Source organism: Manis pentadactyla, chromosome 3 (genome assembly GCF_030020395.1).
Source record: "Manis pentadactyla isolate mManPen7 chromosome 3, mManPen7.hap1, whole genome shotgun sequence".
Classification (NCBI taxonomy): Eukaryota; Metazoa; Chordata; class Mammalia; order Pholidota; family Manidae; genus Manis; species Manis pentadactyla.
This window is the reverse complement of record NC_080021.1, coordinates 54,223,319-54,243,718: the sequence shown is the minus strand read 5'-3', so window position 1 is coordinate 54,243,718 and position 20,400 is coordinate 54,223,319. Positions and strand designations below refer to the sequence as shown.

General features: G+C 35.9%; 1 protein-coding gene across 15 annotated transcripts in view; it reads left to right on the top strand.

The window, feature by feature from the left end:
• RALYL (RALY RNA binding protein like) overlaps nt 1-20,400 on the top strand; it is a 772,833-nt gene that overhangs the window by 493,547 nt on the left and 258,886 nt on the right. Inside the window, exon 1 of one of the 15 annotated variants that reach the window (XM_036919026.2) lies at nt 20,080-20,206. The exons of the other annotated variants lie outside the window; for them this stretch is intronic. Within the exon in view, the coding sequence (XP_036774921.2) occupies nt 20,170-20,206 (37 nt within the window). The 5' untranslated portion in view covers nt 20,080-20,169. Of the gene's footprint in view, nt 1-20,079; nt 20,207-20,400 lie in introns of those variants that run through there. 15 annotated transcript variants of the gene reach the window in all.

Genomic DNA, 20,400 nt, shown 5'->3' with positions numbered 1-20,400 from the left:
GTCCATATTAAAAAGGGTGTGGAAAGTTAAGACTATGAAAGAAGAAAAGTTGAAGCCAGATTATGGAAGATCGTAAATGTCATGCAAAGAATTTTATATGTTATTCTCTAGTAGGTTGGAAGCCACTTGATCAAGTTACCAGTGTGAAGGGGTTAGAAAGAACATTCTGTTAACAGTGTGAAAAGTGAGTATGATGTTATCTGTGGGCTTGTCATATAAAGCCTTCATTATGTTGAGGTACATTCCATAAATATCCAGTTTGTTTAGAGCTTTTATCATACGTGTTGAATTTTCTCATGTACCTTTTTGATATCTATTCAGATGATCATGTTTTTTATCCTTCATTTTGTTAATGTAATTTATTACATTGATTGATTTGTGGATATTGAACCATTCTTGCATCTCTAGAACAAATACCACTTGATCACATTTTAATGGATTGCTGAATTTGGTTGAATTCAACAATATTGTTGAATATTTTGTAGAGGATTTTTGCCTTTATGTTCATCATGGATTTTGGTCTAGTGTTTTCTTCTTTTGTGGTGTCCTTGTCTAGTTTTGGTATCAGGGTAATGCTGGCCTTATAAAATGACTTTGGAAGCATTCTCTCCTCTTTGATTTTTTGGAAAAATTTGAGAAAGGTATTAGATCTTTAAATGTTTGGCAGAATTCACTGGTAAAGCTGATAGCAGGTTTTTGATAACTAATTCAATCACCTTACTATTAATCAGTCTATTCAGATTTTCTATTTATCATTCAGTCTTGCAAGATTGAATGTGTCTAGGGATTTATCCATTTCTTCTGTGCTGTCCAATTTGTTGATGTATAGTTGTTTATACTAGACTGTCTTGATCCTTTGTATTTCTTTGATATCAGTTGCAACTTCTCTTCCATATCTGATTTTATTTATTTGAGGTCTCTCTCTTTTTTCTTAGTGAATCTAGCTAAAAGTTTGTCAATTTTGTTTATCTTTTTGAGGAACCAGCTGTTAGTTTCATTGATCTTTTCTATTGTCTTTTTAGTCTCTGTTTCATTTATTTCCACTCCAATTTTATTATTTCCTTTCTCCTACTAAGTTTGGGCTTTGCTTGTTCTTTTTTTTTTTTTTTCTGATTCCTTTATGTGTAAAGTTAGATTTTTTATTTGAGATTTTTTTTGTATTTCTTGAGGTAGGGCTGTTTCATTATAAAATTCCCTTGTAGAACTGCTTTTGCTGCATCCCATAGATTTTGGCATGTTGTATTTACATTTTCTTATATCGCAAGGTATTTTCTTTTATTTCTTCATTGACCCATAGTTGTTCAGTATCATGTTGTTTAATATCCACATATTTATGATCTATCCAGTTTTGTTTTTTATTGTAATTGATTTATAGTTTCATACCACTGGGGTCACAGATGATCCTTGATCAGATTTCGATCTTCTTACATTTATTAAAACTTAGTTTGTGACTTAACATATGATCCATCTTGGAGAATATTCCGTGTGCATTTGAGAATGTGTACTCTGCTGCTTTGGGATGGAATGTTCTATAGATACCTATTAAGTCCATTTGGTTTGATGTGTTGTTCAAAGTAACTGTTTCTTTATTGATTTTCTGTCTGGATATTTACTCATTGATGTAAATGATGTATTAAAGTCCCATACTGCTATTGTATTGCTGTCAATTTCTCTCTTTAGGTTTGTTAATAATTTGCTTTATATATTTAGGTACTCCTATGTTGAGTGCATAAATATTTACAAATGTTATATCTTCTTGCTGGATTGACCCCTTTATCATTATGTGATACCTTTCTTTGTATTTTATTACAGTATTTGTTGTAATGGCTAGTTTGTCTGACATACATATAGCTACTCCACCTTTCTTTTGGTCTCCATTTGCGTGAGACATCTTCCCCCCCTTTACTTTCAGTCTGTGTGTGTCCTTACATCTGAAATGAGTCTTTTGTAGGTAGCATACAGATGGATTTTTTAAATCCATTCAGTCACTTCATGCCTTTTGATTGGAGAATTTAGACCATTTACATTTAAGTAATTATTGATAGGTTTATATTTATTGATATTTTATTAATTGTTTTCTGGCTTTTTTATAGTTCTTTTCTGTTCCTTTTTTCTTCCCTTACTTCTTTGTAGTTTGATGACTTCTGTAGTATTATGCTTGTATTCCTTTCTCGTTCCCTTTTGTCTTATAGGTTTTTGATTTTTGATTACCATGTTTAAAACTTAAACGAGTTTGAATGCACTTTAAAACTCTACAGCTTTACTTCCCTCCCTAACCATGTGTAACATTTTTGATGTCACATCTTATATCTTTTTACTTAGCATATCTCTTTACTAATTATTGAGTTATAGTTATTTTTTACTACTTTTGTTTTAAAACTTCATTCTAGATATGTGTTTAATCCTCTACCTTACTATATATTTAACATTTCCTATAAGGCTGCTTTAGTGATGATGAACTCTTTTAGCTTTTGCTTGTCTGGAAAATTCTTTATCTCTCCTTCAATTATGAATGATAACCTTCATGGGTAGAGTATTCTTGGTTGGAACTTTTTTTCCTTTCAGCATTTTGCATATATCATGATAATCCCTTCTGGCCTGCAGTGTTTCTCTTGAGAAATCTGCTGATAATTTTACAGGGGTTCCCTTGTACATAAAAAGCTGTTTTTCTCTTGCTGCTTTAAAATTTCTTTTGTCATTTTTAACATTTCACATTTTAATTATAATATGTTTTGGTATAAATTTGTGTTGCTTTAAGCCACTGTTGTTATGATAATATGTTATAGCAGCAGTATGAAAGTAATAAAGATTTTTGGGTGTAACAAATATCTAAAAATATGAAAGTGGCTTTGGACTTGGGTAAAGAATGGAGGAGTTTTAAGCATGATAAAAATCTTGTATTGCTTTTAATAGACTATTCTTAGAAATATAGATGTTAGAGTTGCCTCTAGGGAGGACTCAGAAAGAAGTGAGGTGCATAGTAGAAAAAATCTATATTGTCTTAAAAAATACTTAACTCCCAATAAGCAGACTGGTAGTAGAAATATGGACATTAAATCTGAGTTGAGGTTACTTGTGAAGGCTTAAAAGGAAATGAAGAACATGTTTTTGAAAAATGGAATAAAGAAGATCCTTGTTATATAGTAGTAGAAAGTTTAGCTGAATTGTGTGTCCTTACAGTTTTATGGAAAGCAGATGAATAATTATGTGCACATATAACACAGTTATGTGGTAAGTAGTGAACTTAAGTATATAGCTGAGAAAATTTCCAAGCAGTATGTTAATGATATGACCTGATATTTTATTGCTGTTTATAGTAAAATTCAAGCAGAAAGAGATAAATTCAGAAAAGAACTATTAAGCAAAAAGGAACCAGAATTTTTTTATGTGGAAATTCTCAATCTATCCAGACTGCAAAAGTTGCTAAAATAAGGAGATTCGCTGTCAGAAAAGCATGCTCTGCAGATATTCCAAAGAGTGTGGCTGGATAGCCTTTCACTAATACTTTGAAAGGATAAAAAGGTCAGTGCATTCAGTCACACAGGGGGCTCTTTGAAAAGATAGGCATGCATCTCATGGATCCTGTCAGCCACCTCTACAAAAGCCAGGAAGAGAGATGGGCTTATTCACAAAAGAAGTGTGGAGGATCTTACTGTCTAATGGAGTGAAGGCCCAATCCATACATGAAAAACCCACAAGGTTCTTAATGACGTTACACAAGCAGAAATACTGCCAGCTTGAACTAAAAGGGACAGAGAAAGGACAAAATGAACAAAGGCTATTTGACTTGCAACAGCATTATAAACAGTATTATAAAATTCCTTTCCTGCGAACATGTGCTACTCCCAAGAAAAAAATGAAGATGATACTGAGGGCAAAGCCTCAGGCCTAAAGAAAAGAACCATGGGCCCAGAGGGCAGAGCTGTGGTCCTGGAGGAAGGAACCAAGAGACACAGAAGATTACTCCCAGTCCCTGAAACATAATGGGATTTTCCCAGTTGAATTCTGGACAATTGAGGTGATGAGGTAAAATGAGATATTGAACTTTAAGTTGATGGACTGAGAATTTTTCAGATGTATTTTGAACGTGGGATACACATGACTCTTTGAAAGGTAGAATGAAAACTGTGGTAGAAAGAATAACAACTTTCCTAAAATGTCCATATCTTAATCCCTTGAATTTGTGTATGTTACCTTATGTGATAAAAGGAATCTTGTAGATGTGATTAAGTTAGGGAGTTAAAATGTTGGGATTATCTTGGATTGTTTGAGTGGGCCAGTATAATTACAAGGATCCTTAGAAAGAGATGCAGGAGTGTCAAAGTAAGAAAAAGGAGATATGGTTATAGAAACAGTGGCTGAAGTGATGCACTTTCAAGGTAGAAGAAGGGACCATGAGCAAAGGAAGACAAGCATCCTGTAGGAATTGAAGAAGACAAAAAAAAAAAACAGATTCTCCTCCAAATTCTTCAGAAAGAATATAGCCTGGCCATGACCTTATTTTAATCTTAAAATTTCCTGAATTATGAGAATAAATTTGTGCTGTTTTAAACCACTACATTTGTGGTAACTTGTTCCAGCAAAAATAGAAAACTAATACCATCATTCATTTCATAAGTATTTGTAGAGCAACTAGTATATTCAGACACTGGGCTGCTGCCAGGAATATAGTAGCAGTTGAGATAGATGTAGTGGATTACAGGTTTATGGAATGCTTTAATCTGACCAGAAACAATGGAAGAGAAGCACACTTTGCACATGTTGGAGTTGATATGACTTTTGAACATCCATATGGGTATATTTAGTAATAACAGCTAATGCTTTTGCTGGTCACTGTTCTAAGCATTACTTATATATTAGCTCATTTAATTCTTATAATACTCCTGTGAGGGTGTTACAGATGAGGAAACTGTGGAATGGATATATAAAGCAACTTGCCCAAGATCACACAGCTGGTGCTTGGTAGGGCTGGCATTCAAATAAACCAAGCTAGTCTGGTTCCAGAATCTTGAGCTTTAAACACTTTTAGCTATTCTATAATCTGAATATGTAGTTTGAAATAGTTAGACTTATAAATATAAATTTGATACTCATAAGGAAAATGGGAAACAACACTGGCATAGACTCCAAGGAATAGAGTTTTCAAGAAAAAGATAATTAACATTGTCAGACGTTGATTGTCAAGTAGAATAAGGATTAATCAGAAATGCTTTGATTTGGTATTCTTATTATAAAAGTTTTCTTATTACCATTTTCTAAAGTCATATTTATTAACCACTATTTCTCCATAATGCATCAAGCCTTTGAGGTTATTTTTTCAACAGTTTATTTGTTTCAGTTGTTTCAGTATTTTTGGGCAGCTGCCACTAATGCATTCACGTCATGGAAACCAACTCATACGTATATCCTGGCTTATATTTCTATGGTGTTCTCTAGGACAGATATCATTTATTCTGCTTCCACTGAAATTTCCCAAAATGTCTTGTCCTATGACCTGTGTTGATTCAGCTCTTGTCAGATACTTACTGGCATATTATATGGCTTTCTATCACCACTCACTGCTACTTTTGCAAACCGTGAACCAGCATTCACAGTGTCAGAGAAATGGATCTATTTATGCACTTTGATATGGACAGGTATTTTGCTGGTCTTTTCATTAAAACATTCTTTTTAATAATCTTGGGATTCACATAATAACTGTTAGTAAATAAAATTTCAAGATTAAGACCATGGCTATTTTATCTTAGTCCGCTCTCTGATATCTTATACAAGTATATACTTAAGAAGTATTTGTGAAATGGAGTAACGAGGAATAGAATCCTATTAACTATTATTGTCTTCATTTGGGTACTGAACAGTTTGGAGAGTGATTACAAATTGGTGACATCTTAAATATAACTTCTATCAACATTATTTGTTGAATACCAGTTGTGTGCCATCATCCACCTCATACATGAGTATATTCCTAGAGCTTTCCACCAATCTCAGTAATTCTCTCACTAACACTTTATGATCACCCGGGATTTTTCTTTCAACACTCTTTCCACAACACTCATCTATGTAATCTCAGAGAAGAGTGGATCAACTCACGGATGAGGACTATTTTTATATACTATCATTGGATCACACATCTACTTTCAGAGCACCTGGTTTTGAACTTATAAAACATATTATTTCATGTTATTAATCAATTAATGTCTATATTCCTTACCAAAATAAAAGCACATGATCATGTATGTTTTTGCTATTACATTATCCAAAGGGCACAATTTGATTATCCAAATTGCACAAAGTGTATGTATTGGATATGAGAAAAAATTAATTTAATTTCAGTGAGGGATCATACATGGAGTCTTTTTTTATATAAATTTTTACTAAGGTATCATTGATATACACTCTTATGAAGGTTTCACATGAAAAAACAATGTGGTTACTACATTTACCCATATTATCAAGTCCCCATCCATACCCCAATGCAGTCACTGTCCATCAGTGTAGCAAGATGCCACAGATTCACCATTTGCCTTCTCTGTGCTACACTGTTTTCCCCGTGATCCCCCACACCATGTGTACTAAACATAATACCCCTCCATCCCTCCTCCCTCCCTCCCCACCTGTCCTCCCACACCCCTCCCCTTTGGTACATACATGGAGTCTTAAGTTTTATAATAAAGAATCAGGCTAATCTGATCCAGGTGGGAACTACGTTATTCATGCTACTGAAAACATATGCTATCAACCGCCCCAGAAAATAGAAAGAGAAAAATATAATTTTTCTTATTAAATCAAGATCATGAAATCACAAGCTGAAATTCTAGTTCCTTCTCTGTTATACTATTTTCTTACAAACATTTCTTTGATTACTCTTAGAAGTTGGGAACCAAAGGTGTTTAAAATTGAAGAATCATCTTTTCACATGTTATATTTATGTTCATAGTTTGTGAGCCCACCAGTGACTCGTTTAAGTATTTACTGCACAGTCCAGGTAGGCATACTAAAGCTTTCTAAGGCATGATTCAAAGTTAAGATTTACTGTTCACCAAACTAAAGAAGACAGTTTAGAAAATAAAATTTGAGACTCTTTTTTCCACCTATTACTCCTGTTTCTGCATCTCAGCTCATTTAAGTAAACATCTAAAAATGTTTTTTTATAATGGTAAGAAAATCATGAATTTCATTTACATATATACTGTTCACATACTGCTGCACTGGTAATGGCAAAGGCAGTTTATTCAAATTGTTGTCTTTGAACACATATGTGAGATCAAAGACTATCCAGGTAGTTCTGAGCCCTACAGTAGACACAAATACACACAAAATGAGGATTGGAGCTGGAGTCCTGAAATACCCTTGGGCTGTGTAATGCTAAATTATACCTAAAATTCAATCTATTCAACTCAGCAAGCTCAAGTAGCTCATCAATGAGATAATTATAACTAAATATGAACAGGAAAGGAATTAGGAGAACAGGACTGCTGCATATACTACTTTTGTAGTAGTATATGAAATTAATTCTATTAATATATACTTAAGCTATTTGATGTATATTTTACATTAAAAATAGAAATTTTGAAGTAACAATTTTGATATTTGTATTAGAAATAAAAATATGCTGAATGTGATCCATAAATACAAATTTATATTTAGTAGGTATATTTTAAAAGTCCATAAAGAGTTTACATCTTAGTATTGGTCTTTGTCCAGTTTAAATATTATATTTTTAAACCATGAAGAAACCAACATAATATCTAGCCCAATATTTTCAAGATTGTGTGTGTGTACTTAACTTTGTGACCTAATTTTATCTATTTTTAGTTGGAAACTTTCTCCAGGTCATTCTTTTTTTTTTTAACTGAAGTATAGTTGATATACCACCTTATATTTGTTCCAAGTATACCCAGTGGTTTGACAGTTCCCCATATTATTAAATCCTCACCCCAACTAGTGTAGTTACTATCTGTCAACACAGAAAGATGTTACAGAATAAGTGGCTGTATTCTACGCTGTACCACCATCCCCATGACCAACTTATATTATGATTGAAAATTTTTGTGCCCCCTTCTCCCCCTCACCCTCCCCACCCATCCATCCAAACCCACATGATAACTACCAGTCACTTCTCAATGTCTATGAGTCTACTGGTATTTTGTTCATTTTGTTTTGTTTTGTTTTTAGATTCCACAAATAAATGAAATCATATTGTATTTGTCTTTCTCTACCTGGCTTATTTCACTGAGCATAATACCCTCTAGGCCTATCCATCTTGTTGCAAATGGTAGGATTTCTTTCTTTTTAATGGCTAAATAATACTCCATTGTGTATATGTACCACATCTTCTTTATCCATTCATCTACTGATGGACACTTAGGTAGCTTCCATATCTTGGCTATTGTAAATAGTGCTGTGATAAACATAGGGGTACATATGTCCTTTTGAATCAGGGATCTTGTTCTCTTTGGGTAAATTCCTAAAAGTGGAATTACTTGGCCATATGGTATTTCTGTTTTTACTTTTGTGAGAAACCTCCATATGGCTTTCCACAGTGACTGCTCCAATTCACATTCCCACCAACAGTGCGGGAGAGTTCCCTTTTCTCCACATCCTCGCCAACACTTGTTATGTCTTCTCTTTTGGATAGTGGCCATTCTGACTGGTATGAGGTGGTATCTCATTTGATTTTTATTTGCATTTCCATAATGATTAGTGATGTGGAACATCTTTTCATGTGCCTGTTGGCCATCTGTGTTTCTTCTTTTCTCCAGGTCATTCTAACCTCCTAAGTTAATTTCCTTAAAGAACATTCTCCAAGTCTGCCTGGACCTTAGGTTAATGCAACTATATCATAAGCTTTGATTAGGCTCCTATTCTGCCATTACGTGCATATCTTTATAATTCTTGTATTTGCATCTCTAAAATCCTTTAGAGTACAAAACGTGGGTGAGTATCAGAATGCATTCTATATTGAAATTCTGAATATCAAGTTTTTTCTCCCATTGTTTCACATGTTAAAAGGAGGCATATTTTCCAAAATAATAGCAGTAAATCCAGCAATTCAAACTGAAGTGAAAACCAAGGTAATGTTCTCTGTTCTCTACTGTTTTCTTAATTTGGCTTCATCGGCTGACATTTATTTGTTCAATGTAGAAGATAGTGATATCTTGGATTGGGCATGGCTTTAGCCAATGGAGGAAACTGACTGAGATAGAATCAGCCAGAAAAAGGGAAAGGAAATTCCCTGGAAAATCAGCAGTTTGCACAATAAGACTTTTGGCATTTTATTTGCTACATTTTGCCTTGCTCTGCTCCAAGTGCCACTTGCTGGTCACCCCCATGACCCTGCATCTGTTTCTGTAAGGATCTTCTCCAGCTTCATTCTGGCCACTGGAGTCTGACTCATCCTCTCTGTATCCCAGAAATTGTTTACGGGGTGTCTCTACTACTCACAATTCTGTGGTTTTTAAGATAGTAGGTAGGTAGATAGATGAATGAATAGATAGATAATAGATAGACATATAGACAGAGGATGGATAATAGAGTATGTATTTTTTTTGTTATGGTATCATCGATATACAATTTTATGAAGGTTTCACATGAATGACATTGAGGTTACATCATTCACCCATATTATCAAGTCCCCCCTGACACCCCATTGCAGTCACTGTCTATCAGCATAGTAAGATACTATAAAGTCACTACTTGTCTTCTCCGTGCTATAGAGTATATATTTCTTATTTTGTAAATTATTTTTTTTTTTTTTTTTTTTTTTTTAGATAATTATTTTTTATTGAAGGGTAGTTGACACACAGTATTACATTACATTAGTTTCAGGTGTACAACACAGTGATTCAACATTTATATACATGATAATTCTAAGTACCAGCTATCACCATACCAAGTTGTTACAATATTTTGACTATATTCCTTATGCTATACATTACATCCCGGTTGCTTATTTATTTTACAATTGGAAGTGTGTACTTTTTCTTGGTTGTTGTTGTTAGGGCATCTCTCATTTTTATTGATCAAATGGTTGTTAACAACAATAAAATACTGTATAGGGGAGTCAATGCTCAATGCACAATCATTAATCCACCCCAAGCCTAATTTTCGTCAGTCTCCAATCTTCTGAAGCATAACGAACAAGTTCTTACATGGAGAACAAATTCTTACATAGTGAATAAGTTACATGGTGAACAGTACAAGGGCAGTCATCACAGAAGCTTTCGGTTTTGCTCATGCATTATGAACTATAAACAGTCAGTTCAAATATGAATACACATTTGATTTTTATACTTGATTTATATGTGGATACCACATTTCTCTCTTTATTATTTTTAATAAGATGCTGAAGTGGTAGGTAGATACAACATAAAGGTAGAAAACATAGTTTAGTGTTGTAAGAGAGCAAATGTAGATGATCAGGTGTGTGCCTGTAGACTATGTGTTAATCCAAGCTAGACAAGGGCAATAAAACATCCACATATGCAGAAGATTTCTCTCAGTACAGGGGGGGTGAGGTTCTAAGCCTCACCTCTGTTGATCCCCAATTTCTCACCTGATGACCCCCCAGCGACTGTGCCTGTCTTAGGTTGTTCCTCCCTTGAGGAATCTTACCCATCTCTGGCTAACCAGTCATCTTCCGGGGCCACACAGGGAAATGTTAAGTTGGTAAGTGAGAGAGAAGCCTTATTGTTTGAAATGGTTAGCTTTTTATTTCTTTGCATATTTATGCCCTGTGGCTTCTATGCCCAGCATTTGTCTTGAGGTATCTTTACCACTTGGAGGAGTTATGATACTCGGTAAATTTGATATGAGGCACGAATTCTATTTAAGAATTCGTTGTAATTAGGAAGGAAGAAGAAAAGCTATAGAAGTAGCAGGCGGGAGAAAACATGGGAAGATTGATTATTTCTTTGACATATCTTCTTGTAGAGTAACTTCAGCATGTATATATTTTAAGCTACTACTTAAATTGCGCACACACATTAACATAATAGGAGTATAGTTACATAACCAAAGCATACCTGTAATTACCAGCCATCTCCAGTGAAACCAAGAAAACCAGTTAGGCACCCTAGGCATTTGTGAAAACTTATCAATGATATGATGGTTATTATCTAACTGAATTTGAATAGTTTGAGAAAAATCAGACAAATTAAAACAACCCATTCCTGGGCACTGTTCACATCCCATATGTTCTTTTAACAGTAAATAGTCTGTAGTTGTAAGATTTTGGAGCGCTACAATTTGCACTTCTCCTAATTCTTGGTTGAGTTCCAACAGTATAGATCCAGTCAAATTTGTTGTTTTACTGTATGCACAGGCCAGCTTAGATATCTCCTTCATTCCCATGGCAAGTCCAGGAGCTGGTGGGATGAGTGCATCTACAGCTGTAGCAGTGCGTGGATCTTTGTTGGGGTTTTTTGATGATCATCTTCTGGCATGAGTCTTCCCGAGAGTGCTGATGTTGGAAGTTCTCTTTCATATCGTTTCTTAGTTCGTTTTCGGGGTAGCCAAATTAGGCTTTGATCCTCTGTATAAACACAAACAGACCCTTTGCCTACACTTTTATATGCCCTTTATATTATTGTGTAGAACTCATTAGAGGTCACCACATAGGAACTGCATTTTTTTTTTTTTTTAATCATTAATCTACACTTACATGACGAATACTTACGAATACTTTGTTTACTAGGCTCTCCCCTATACCAGGTCCCCCCTATATACTCCTTTACAGTCACTGTCCATCAGCGTAGCAACCTGTTGTAGAATCACTACTTGTCTTCTCTGTGTTGTACAGCCCTCCCCTTTTCCCACCCCGCTATGGATGCTAATCTTAATACCCCCCTACTTCTCCCCCCCCTTATCCCTCCCTACCCACCCATCCTCCCCAGTCCCTTTCCCTTTGGTACCTGTTAGTCCATTCTTGAGTTCTGTGATTCTGCTGCTGTTTTGTTCCTTCAGTTTTTCCTTTGTTCTTATATTCCACAGATGAGTGAAATCATTTGGTATTTCTCTTTCTCTGCTTGGCTTGTTTCACTGAGCAAAATACCCTCCAGCTCCATCCATGTTGCTGCAAATGGTTGGATTTGCCCTTTTCTTATGGCTGAGTAGTATTCCATTGTGTATATGTACCACATCTTCTTTATCCATTCATCTATCGATGGACATTTAGGTTGCTTCCAATTCTTGGCTATTGTAAATAGTGCTGCGATAAACATAGGGGTGCACTGATCTTTCTCATACTTGATTGCTGCATTCTTAGGGTAAATTCCTAGGAGTGCAATTCCTGGGTCAAATGGTAAGTCTGTTTTGAGCATTTTGATGTACCTCCATACTGCTTTCCACAATGGTTGAACAAGTTTACATTCCCACCAGCAGTGTAGGAGGGTTCCCCTTTCTCCACAGCCTCGCCAACATTTGTTGTTGTTTGTCTTTTGGATGGCAGCCATCCTTACTGGTGTGAGGTGATACCTCATTGTAGTTTTAATTTGCATTTCTCTGATAATTAGCGATGTGGAGCATCTTTTCATGTGTCTGTTGGCCATCTGTATTTCTTTTTTGGAGAACCGTCTGTTCAGTTCCTTTGCCCATTTTTTAATTGGGTTATTTGTTTTTTGTTTGTTGAGGCGTGTGAGCTCTTTATATATTCTGGACGTCAAGCCTTTATCGGATGTGTCATTTTCAAAGATATTCTCCCATACTGTAGGGTTTCTTTTTGTTCTATTGATGGTGTCTTTTGCTGTACAGAAGCTTTTCAGCTTAATATAGTCCCACTTGTTCATTTTTGCTGTTGTTTTCCTTGCCCGGGGAGATATGTTCAAGAAGAGGTCACTCATGTTTATGTCTAAGAGGTTTGTGCCTATGTTTTCTTCCAAGAGTTTAATGGTTTCATGACTTACATTCAGGTCTTTGATCCATTTTGAGTTTACTTTTGTATATGGGGTTAGACGATGGTCCAGTTTCATTCTCCTACATGTAGCTGTCCAGTTTTGCCAGCACCATCTGTTGAAGAGACTGTCATTTCGCCATTGTATGTCCATGGCTCCTTTATCAAATATTAATTGACCATATATGTCTGAGTTAATGTCTGGATTCTCTAGTCTGTTCCATTGGTCTGTGGCTCTGTTCTTGTGCCAGTACCAAATTGTCTTGATTACTATGGCTTTATAATAGAGCTTGAAGTTGGGGAGTGAGATCCCCCCTACTTTATTCTTCTTTCTCAGGATTGCTTTGGCTATTCGGGGTCTTTGGTGGTTCCATATGAATTTTTGAATTATTTGATCCAGTTCATTGAAGAATGTTGCTGGTAGTTTCATAGGGATTGCATCAAATCTGTATATTGCTTTGGGCAGGATGGCCATTTTGACGATATTAATTCTTCCTAGCCATGAGCATGGGATGCGTTTCCATCTGTTAGTGTCCCCTTTAATTTCTTTTAAGAGTGACTTGTAGTTTTCAGAATATAAGTCTTTCACTTCTTTGGTTAGGTTTATTCCTAGGTATTTTATTTTTTTTGATGCAATTGTGAATGGAGTTGTTTTCCTGATTTCTCTTTCTGTTGGTTCATTGTTGGTATATAGGAAAGCCACAGATTTCTGTGTGTTGATTTTGTATCCTGCAACTTTGCTGTATTCCGATATCAGTTCTAGTAGTTCTGGGGTGGAGTCTTTAGGGTTTTTTATGTACAGTATCATGTCATCTGCAAATAGTGACAGTTTGACTTCTTCTTTGCCAATCTGGATTCCTTGTATTTTTTTGTTTTGTCTGATTGCCGTGGCTAGGACCTCTAGTACAATGTTAAATAACAGTGGGGAGAGTGGGCATCCCTGTCTAGTTCCCGATCTCAGCGGAAATGCTTTCAGCTTCTCGCTATTCAATATAATGTTGGCTGTGGGTTTTTCATAGATGGCCTTTATTATGTTGAGGTACTTGCCCTCTTGTAAATTATTTTATAGTAAAACTCTACACATAGTTTTCATAATCACAGGGTCTACTTTAACTTTAAGGATGTTTAATTTCTCACTATTATTCCATGTAAACTCAGTAACATCCCACCATCTCAGGACACAGGACACACTGTCTGAGATGGAGTTGTGAACTACTGAGGAAGTGTTTTTCATAAATAAAACACCTCCAGGGAACATAATGCAGCAGTTCTCCCACACGATGCCCACCTCCAATAAATTGTATTGTTGTGTTCATGTATTTGTGATGTGATTTGTTACAGATATAGTACCTTGTAGGATATCCTCCCAAGAGACTTTGTGCTTCTTTTGGTCTAGATTGCTACATCTTGAATGTGTAACAGCCAACATTTGGTAAAATATATTCATACTTTCAGTTATATTCCCTAGGGAATGCTAGGTTAATTGTATACCCTTTAGTCTTCTTTAAAAAAGAAAAATCTTTTGGTAGCCATTAAGTATCTGGACCTATTCAAACTTTGTGATTAAAAAGATAGAATGCCATTATCCTTGGTACAATGCAAATTCATTCAAATGTAAGTGGGAAAATAAGACCACTAAGAAGATAAAAGTAAGTCTGGGTAATTGAATTTAGGCTAACAGAAAAGACAGATGAAACTGAGACAAGATGGAATGAAAACCATACAAGAAAGGAAGCCAACAAAACAAAAATGCTTAAAAACAATTACCGCTAAGGAGATTCAGTGAAAATAAAAGCAACTGTAGTGTAAGTTAAAAAGGGAAACATTTTAACTGGTTTTAATACTTGTAAGTATTAAATATTTTTAAAATTTAGAGATTTCAAAGACTGCTTTGATATTAGAGCACAAGAAACTGGAGAAAGTCCAAAGGTCTGAATACAGACAACAATAAAATCCAATTACAGTTTACAAAAAAATCTTAGAAAAGAATTTTCCAGACACATAAAAATATTTAATGAACCAAACTGAAGAGTACAGAATTGAGTTGCTTGTTTATTTCACTTTCAACAACATTCAAATATAAAGAAGCCTCATTCTGGAAAATTTTTCCCTCATTTGAACCAATATGACAAATAAAACTTGGACAGAATATAAGGAAGTTTTGTGTTTCCTGAAAACATTAAAAAGAACAATGATAAATATGATGAGGTGCTAGATGAAATGATAGGAAGACTTTTTGCATATGATAGCCACTCGGTATTGTTATTAACAGCTGTTCTTAGATTATTATCTAACAGGAAAATACTTAACTTTGAGCAAATAGATACAAGTCCAGTTCCGGAGGCATTAGGCAAGTCAGCAAATCGCCTAATATAGACATGTACAGAAGATGTATACTTTCTCTTAAATTATTGAAAAGATGGGTCAATGATTGTGCTGGGTTGAAAATTATTTGGCTGTTACCTGAAAGGAGCTGAGGAAAGATCTTTTGTCAAGAATTTGTAAAGATTGTGTTAGCAAGGAGATGTTTCAGTAGAGAAAGCTTAGTTCATGTCTGAGAGGAGAAAAGGCAGAGCTCCCACAGGGGCAGCTGGCCCGCAGCAAAGGCAAGGCAGTGAAGGTCCTTCACACTGTCAGGCTAGAGAGTGATAAGAAGGGCATAAGGGAAAGTTTACCAGTGGGTAACTTAATGTCCAAATCTGAGAAAAACTGACCAAAGGAGGGTTGGGATATCACTCCTTTCACTTAAGGAAAAATTTCGGAGCTAGTGTGTTCAGAGGGAAAAGCTCTGGGTTAACTCTAGGGAGTCCTGGGGTGAAGTGCCTGCTGGAAGTATGGGCTCCAGGTTGCCTGAGGTCATGCCGCTCAGTTCCCTTCAGTTTTCCATCCAGCAAGTTTGTAATAAGCACTGTCTTCTGTGGATCAGACATCTTTAAAGGAGGAATTTGGGCAATATAACTTCTCATAGCTTTTCAATTTTAACATTCATCATTCTAGTAATTCTCTGAAATGTAGGTATCACTCGTTTGTGTTAAATAGTTTCTACATGTACTATTATGTACTAAGTCTTGATAAAATTCTTAAAAGTTTTATCAAAATCCACACATACTGTAATTGTTAAACCATAAAAGGATGTGAGAACTCTGTGTGGGCTAATAGTTGGATACTCTTGGTATTCTTTAAATGTTTTTTAGTGTTTTATTGGAGGAAAGGATGAGGGCTGGCCATGAAGAGGCAAGTGAGGTGACATGCGTGAGAGGGGTAAGTCACCACCTCCATTGTCCCGAGCAGTCCGCTGTGCTTCTGAACTTGATTCCCCTGCCAGCAGCCAAAGCCCTGCCATTAATTGCGTTCACCCCTCTTAGAAGTTTTTAGCCCCACGAGTTGTTACGGAAACATGTCCTTTGCAGGTCCTCATCTCCTGTTGCCTAGACAGCTACCGAAAGCACCCTCCCCCCAACCTTGCAGGGTATGTCACACCGCACTGGCTCTGAGGAAGCTCCGTAGGGGCACAGCAGGGCACTGCCTCTTGCTCTCTGTGAGGCGTTAGTCGGAACACTTCAGCTCTGTCTCATTTTACTGAAATATCAAATGAGGGCAGCAACGATAATAACAACATGAGGACGAAGATGATGATAATAACAAATCTATCATAGGGTGGTTTTTAATATTCAATGAGTGAGTAATGCATACAGAACTTTTGGAACGTGAACTTCCTAATGAATGTTCACTCTTATTCAACCACAGTGGTCACTCCCTGTGATGAGTTCTGGCAAACAGCCCTTCTTTGATTTCAATACATTGTGAGTGACATTACAGAGACTCTTCTACAGAAGTTTTCTCCAGCGACTACCAGGTGCATTCTCCAAAAATCGCATTGGTCTGTTTCCCAATAAATGTTCTTAACACAACTATGTAACTCAAGCAGTGTTCTTGTCCTGCACTTGTCCTCATTTGGCTGAAGTTTACTCACTGCTGAAAAGGAAGCAGGGATCGCTAAGAACAGAACTGGGAAGATTATATGGCATGATACGCATTTAGCACACCGCTTGGCAAACAGCACGTAGTTTTGTCCCCCCCTCTCTCTCTCTCATTCACACCCTCACTCACCCCCACACATACTCCCTCTTTCTCTTTCTCTTTCTTTCCTTTTTCTTTCTTCTTCCATTCTTTTCTACTCTCTCTCTCTCTGTTATTTTCTTATTGTTAAAAGCATCTCCTCCTCTTACTCTGCTAGGTACTTTTATTTCTAACTTGTTCCTCCCATCATAAAAGGAAAGACATTGATAGCATTTGATTTCATATGAGAATTCATCCTTTCCAATTTATCTGCACTCATTGAATTTATATTTTAAGTATTGAGTATAAAGATTGATTCCATCAAAGGAAATCGTATTTCAGGGATTAGGTAGGGAGAAATTTTATTAAAGCAAGTAATGCTTCTTTTGGCTTCTGATATTATAGGCTGATTTTGAAGATAAAACAACTTTATTCACCTGGATTTTTGAAGAGGGTAGGAAAAGAGAACAATAGGATGCCTGGACCTGTTCCCTCTCAACCGCCCTGTATGTCCCTTACAGCTACATTTTCCTTTTCATTCTTTTGGCTGAAATTTCCCTGAGTTCCACATTTGCCAAAGCCGTCTCCTCTCCCTCAGCCACCACCCAACTTCCTCTTCTCTCTCTCTAGCTGGACTGCAACCTGGTGCCTGTGAAGTTGGCCTTAATTAATCAGGTATATTTGAGGTCCCCAATTTTAATGGCTTAAAGCCTTCCAGAATTTAAGTCACTAAACCCAGAAATAAGGTTCAAAAGTGGATACCTCTATATGCCCTGAGGCCAGAAAAGAAACATAGGAAGGGGTTGATAAGATGGAAATCCCTATATGGAACCTAAGAAAGTCAACCCTTGTCCAAGGTTGGGAGGGCAAAAGTATACCAAACATTGATGAGTACAAGTCAGGATATCTGTTTAAATGTGTATCTATTGTATATGTGATATGAATGAGCTGGGTGGGGACATATATGTGAATAAAGCTAATTAAATGGTTAAATGGTCTTCACAAATAGTTCAGACTGATATTAATTATAGGTCATGGAGAACTAACAGTATGAAAAAAGAAAAACTGCAAAATTGTGCCATGTAGTAATGTTAAAATTGATATCACTTGTGTCATTATGTCACTAAACTTATTTCTGCCTAATAATTATCAATGACATGTTTATTCATATTATAAATATATATCACATTATTTCAGATAAATTGTTTTAATTTTTTTTGGTTATAACAGATGTTATGATTTGTTGGTCTGATACCATGAATAACTTTTGTAAAGAAGAACTTGTGACTTCATTTCAATAAATTTAAAATATATCTTCACACCTGTAAGTAGATACAATTTCAAATACAAATCAGTGAAATCAAATTAACCTTAGGGCCAAAAGATGTGAAAGCCTAGTACTTGGTCATTGAGTAAGAAAGTAACCTTCGTCAGTACGCATGAATTTGGCTATTTTCCGAATTTATTGAAAAATAATCAGTAGTTGTATTGTCTTTATAATTTAAATTTATAATAATTTTATAAAAAGCAATTTATTCAGCAAATATTTACCAAGAGCCTACTTTCTGCTAGGTACTGATCTGCCCTCTAGACATACATCTCTGAAAAATGGAAGCCCTATCCTCTGAAGGCTTATGTTCTAACAGGCAGAAACAAGTAAAGGAGTTCTAACAGGAGAAAAACAAGTAAATATAAACAATTTCAGGTAATTAAAAAGTGCTTTGGAAAACATTAAGCAGGTTAAGAGTTTGAGGAATGTCAGGTATATCATGTTACTCAGAAAAGGCTGAATTATTTATTGAAATATTGTAATCTCCCTATTAGAGAAAACACAAGGAATATCATCCTAGCCTTTCCTACTGTATGCAGATACAAAGACTGACCATGCCTGATAGCAAAATATAACCACAGTGGTCTTAGACAAAATTTTACTGAACAGTGCAGCTTGTTAGTCAAAAGTCAAAGAAATCAGACAGAACTCCTGTTAAAAGCCTGTTGAAATGCTATTCTTGGTACCTGTGATTATAAAATGTAGTAAATAGTTAAGTATAAAATATTCTTGACCCTGAAATAATCCTTCTTTTAAGAAGAGTGGTAGACATGTTATCAGTAAGTTGCCTGAGTTTAACACTAAAAGAATTTTGGCAGTTAAAAACGTCTTCTGCAGTAGAATAATCGGGAAGTTTTATTACATAGAAATTCTTCACTGGTGTATAAAGCCTTCTGTATTTAAATTAAAATTGCATTCAGTCACCTCATTAGCACTGAAGGAGATTTGAAACCCTACGTACACTCTGTTGGAGGATTTGGAAGAGGTAGTATCCCTGAGCTTCTGCTGCAAGCGCCCAGAGCAGAGGGTGCAAGACATAGGAAACAAAGCTTTTACCCTGTCCGAGAGGGGAAAGTGCAAAACATGTTTAGATAAGTATATGCCCAAAATACTGTGAAAATACAGGTCTGAGGACAAAAATGAGCTGGCCCCAGTGGGGAGACAGGTGGGAGGAAGCTTCATGAATGGTTTCTTTCGGGATAGGGCAGAGTGCCTAGCACGTAGTAGGCACTCACTGAGCCTGAAATGCTATTTTGTGCTCTTTCTCCACTAGGCCTAGAGATATAATGTGAAAACATGTGATTCCTGCTTTGCCTGAGAAGCAGTCTCTTTGGAGAAATAGTCAAAACTAAAAGTGATAATTGCTTTAATAATTGAACATGCAAAGTACATTGGGAGCCCAGGGAAGGAAAGAATTTAGCAGTTTCAAAATAAAATGCAAATCTAAATATTCTAGAGTGGCTAAAAGATATATGAACCCAAAGGATAGTTTGTAATTTCTGTAAATTTCTAACAAGGGTTTATATACCTCATATTTAGATTTTCAGTTTTACTGCTCTTGCTAAATATGTGAATCCATCCTTAATTCAACATTGCTTCAAGCACAGCACCTTAATAGTGCAGATTTTATTAGAGAACTTAACTGATATTGGTTGGGGGGAGGTGAAGGAAATACAATTTTCCCCAGAAGATTTGCATTAGATAGAGTAGTTACAGGCTGTAGCGTCTCCCCTGTAATTTTATGAGAATGGTATTACCCTGGCTTTCACTGTGTGATTGCTGGTTACCTTCTGTCAGTGAGCAACAGTCTTACTGCAAAGCAGGAGCACAACCCGTCTCTTTGTCTCCGTGGTCAAAGCAATTACTTCTTAGAAAGTCGGATTTTTTCAGAATGACCATGTATAGGAGCAAACGCAGACATCAGAGATGTAAGTAAATTCTGACCCAACTTTTTCATATGGCTGTGGTGGGAGAAACATACTTGATTTCTTAAAAGACTAATCATGACTTCTTCAGATCTATCCTGGTAGTAGAAAAGATATTGTAGCTTTTTCACCTTAACCTTTATCTTTATTCGTGTTACATGCTTGACAGATGCTGGAGGCAGAGGGACAATTCACTT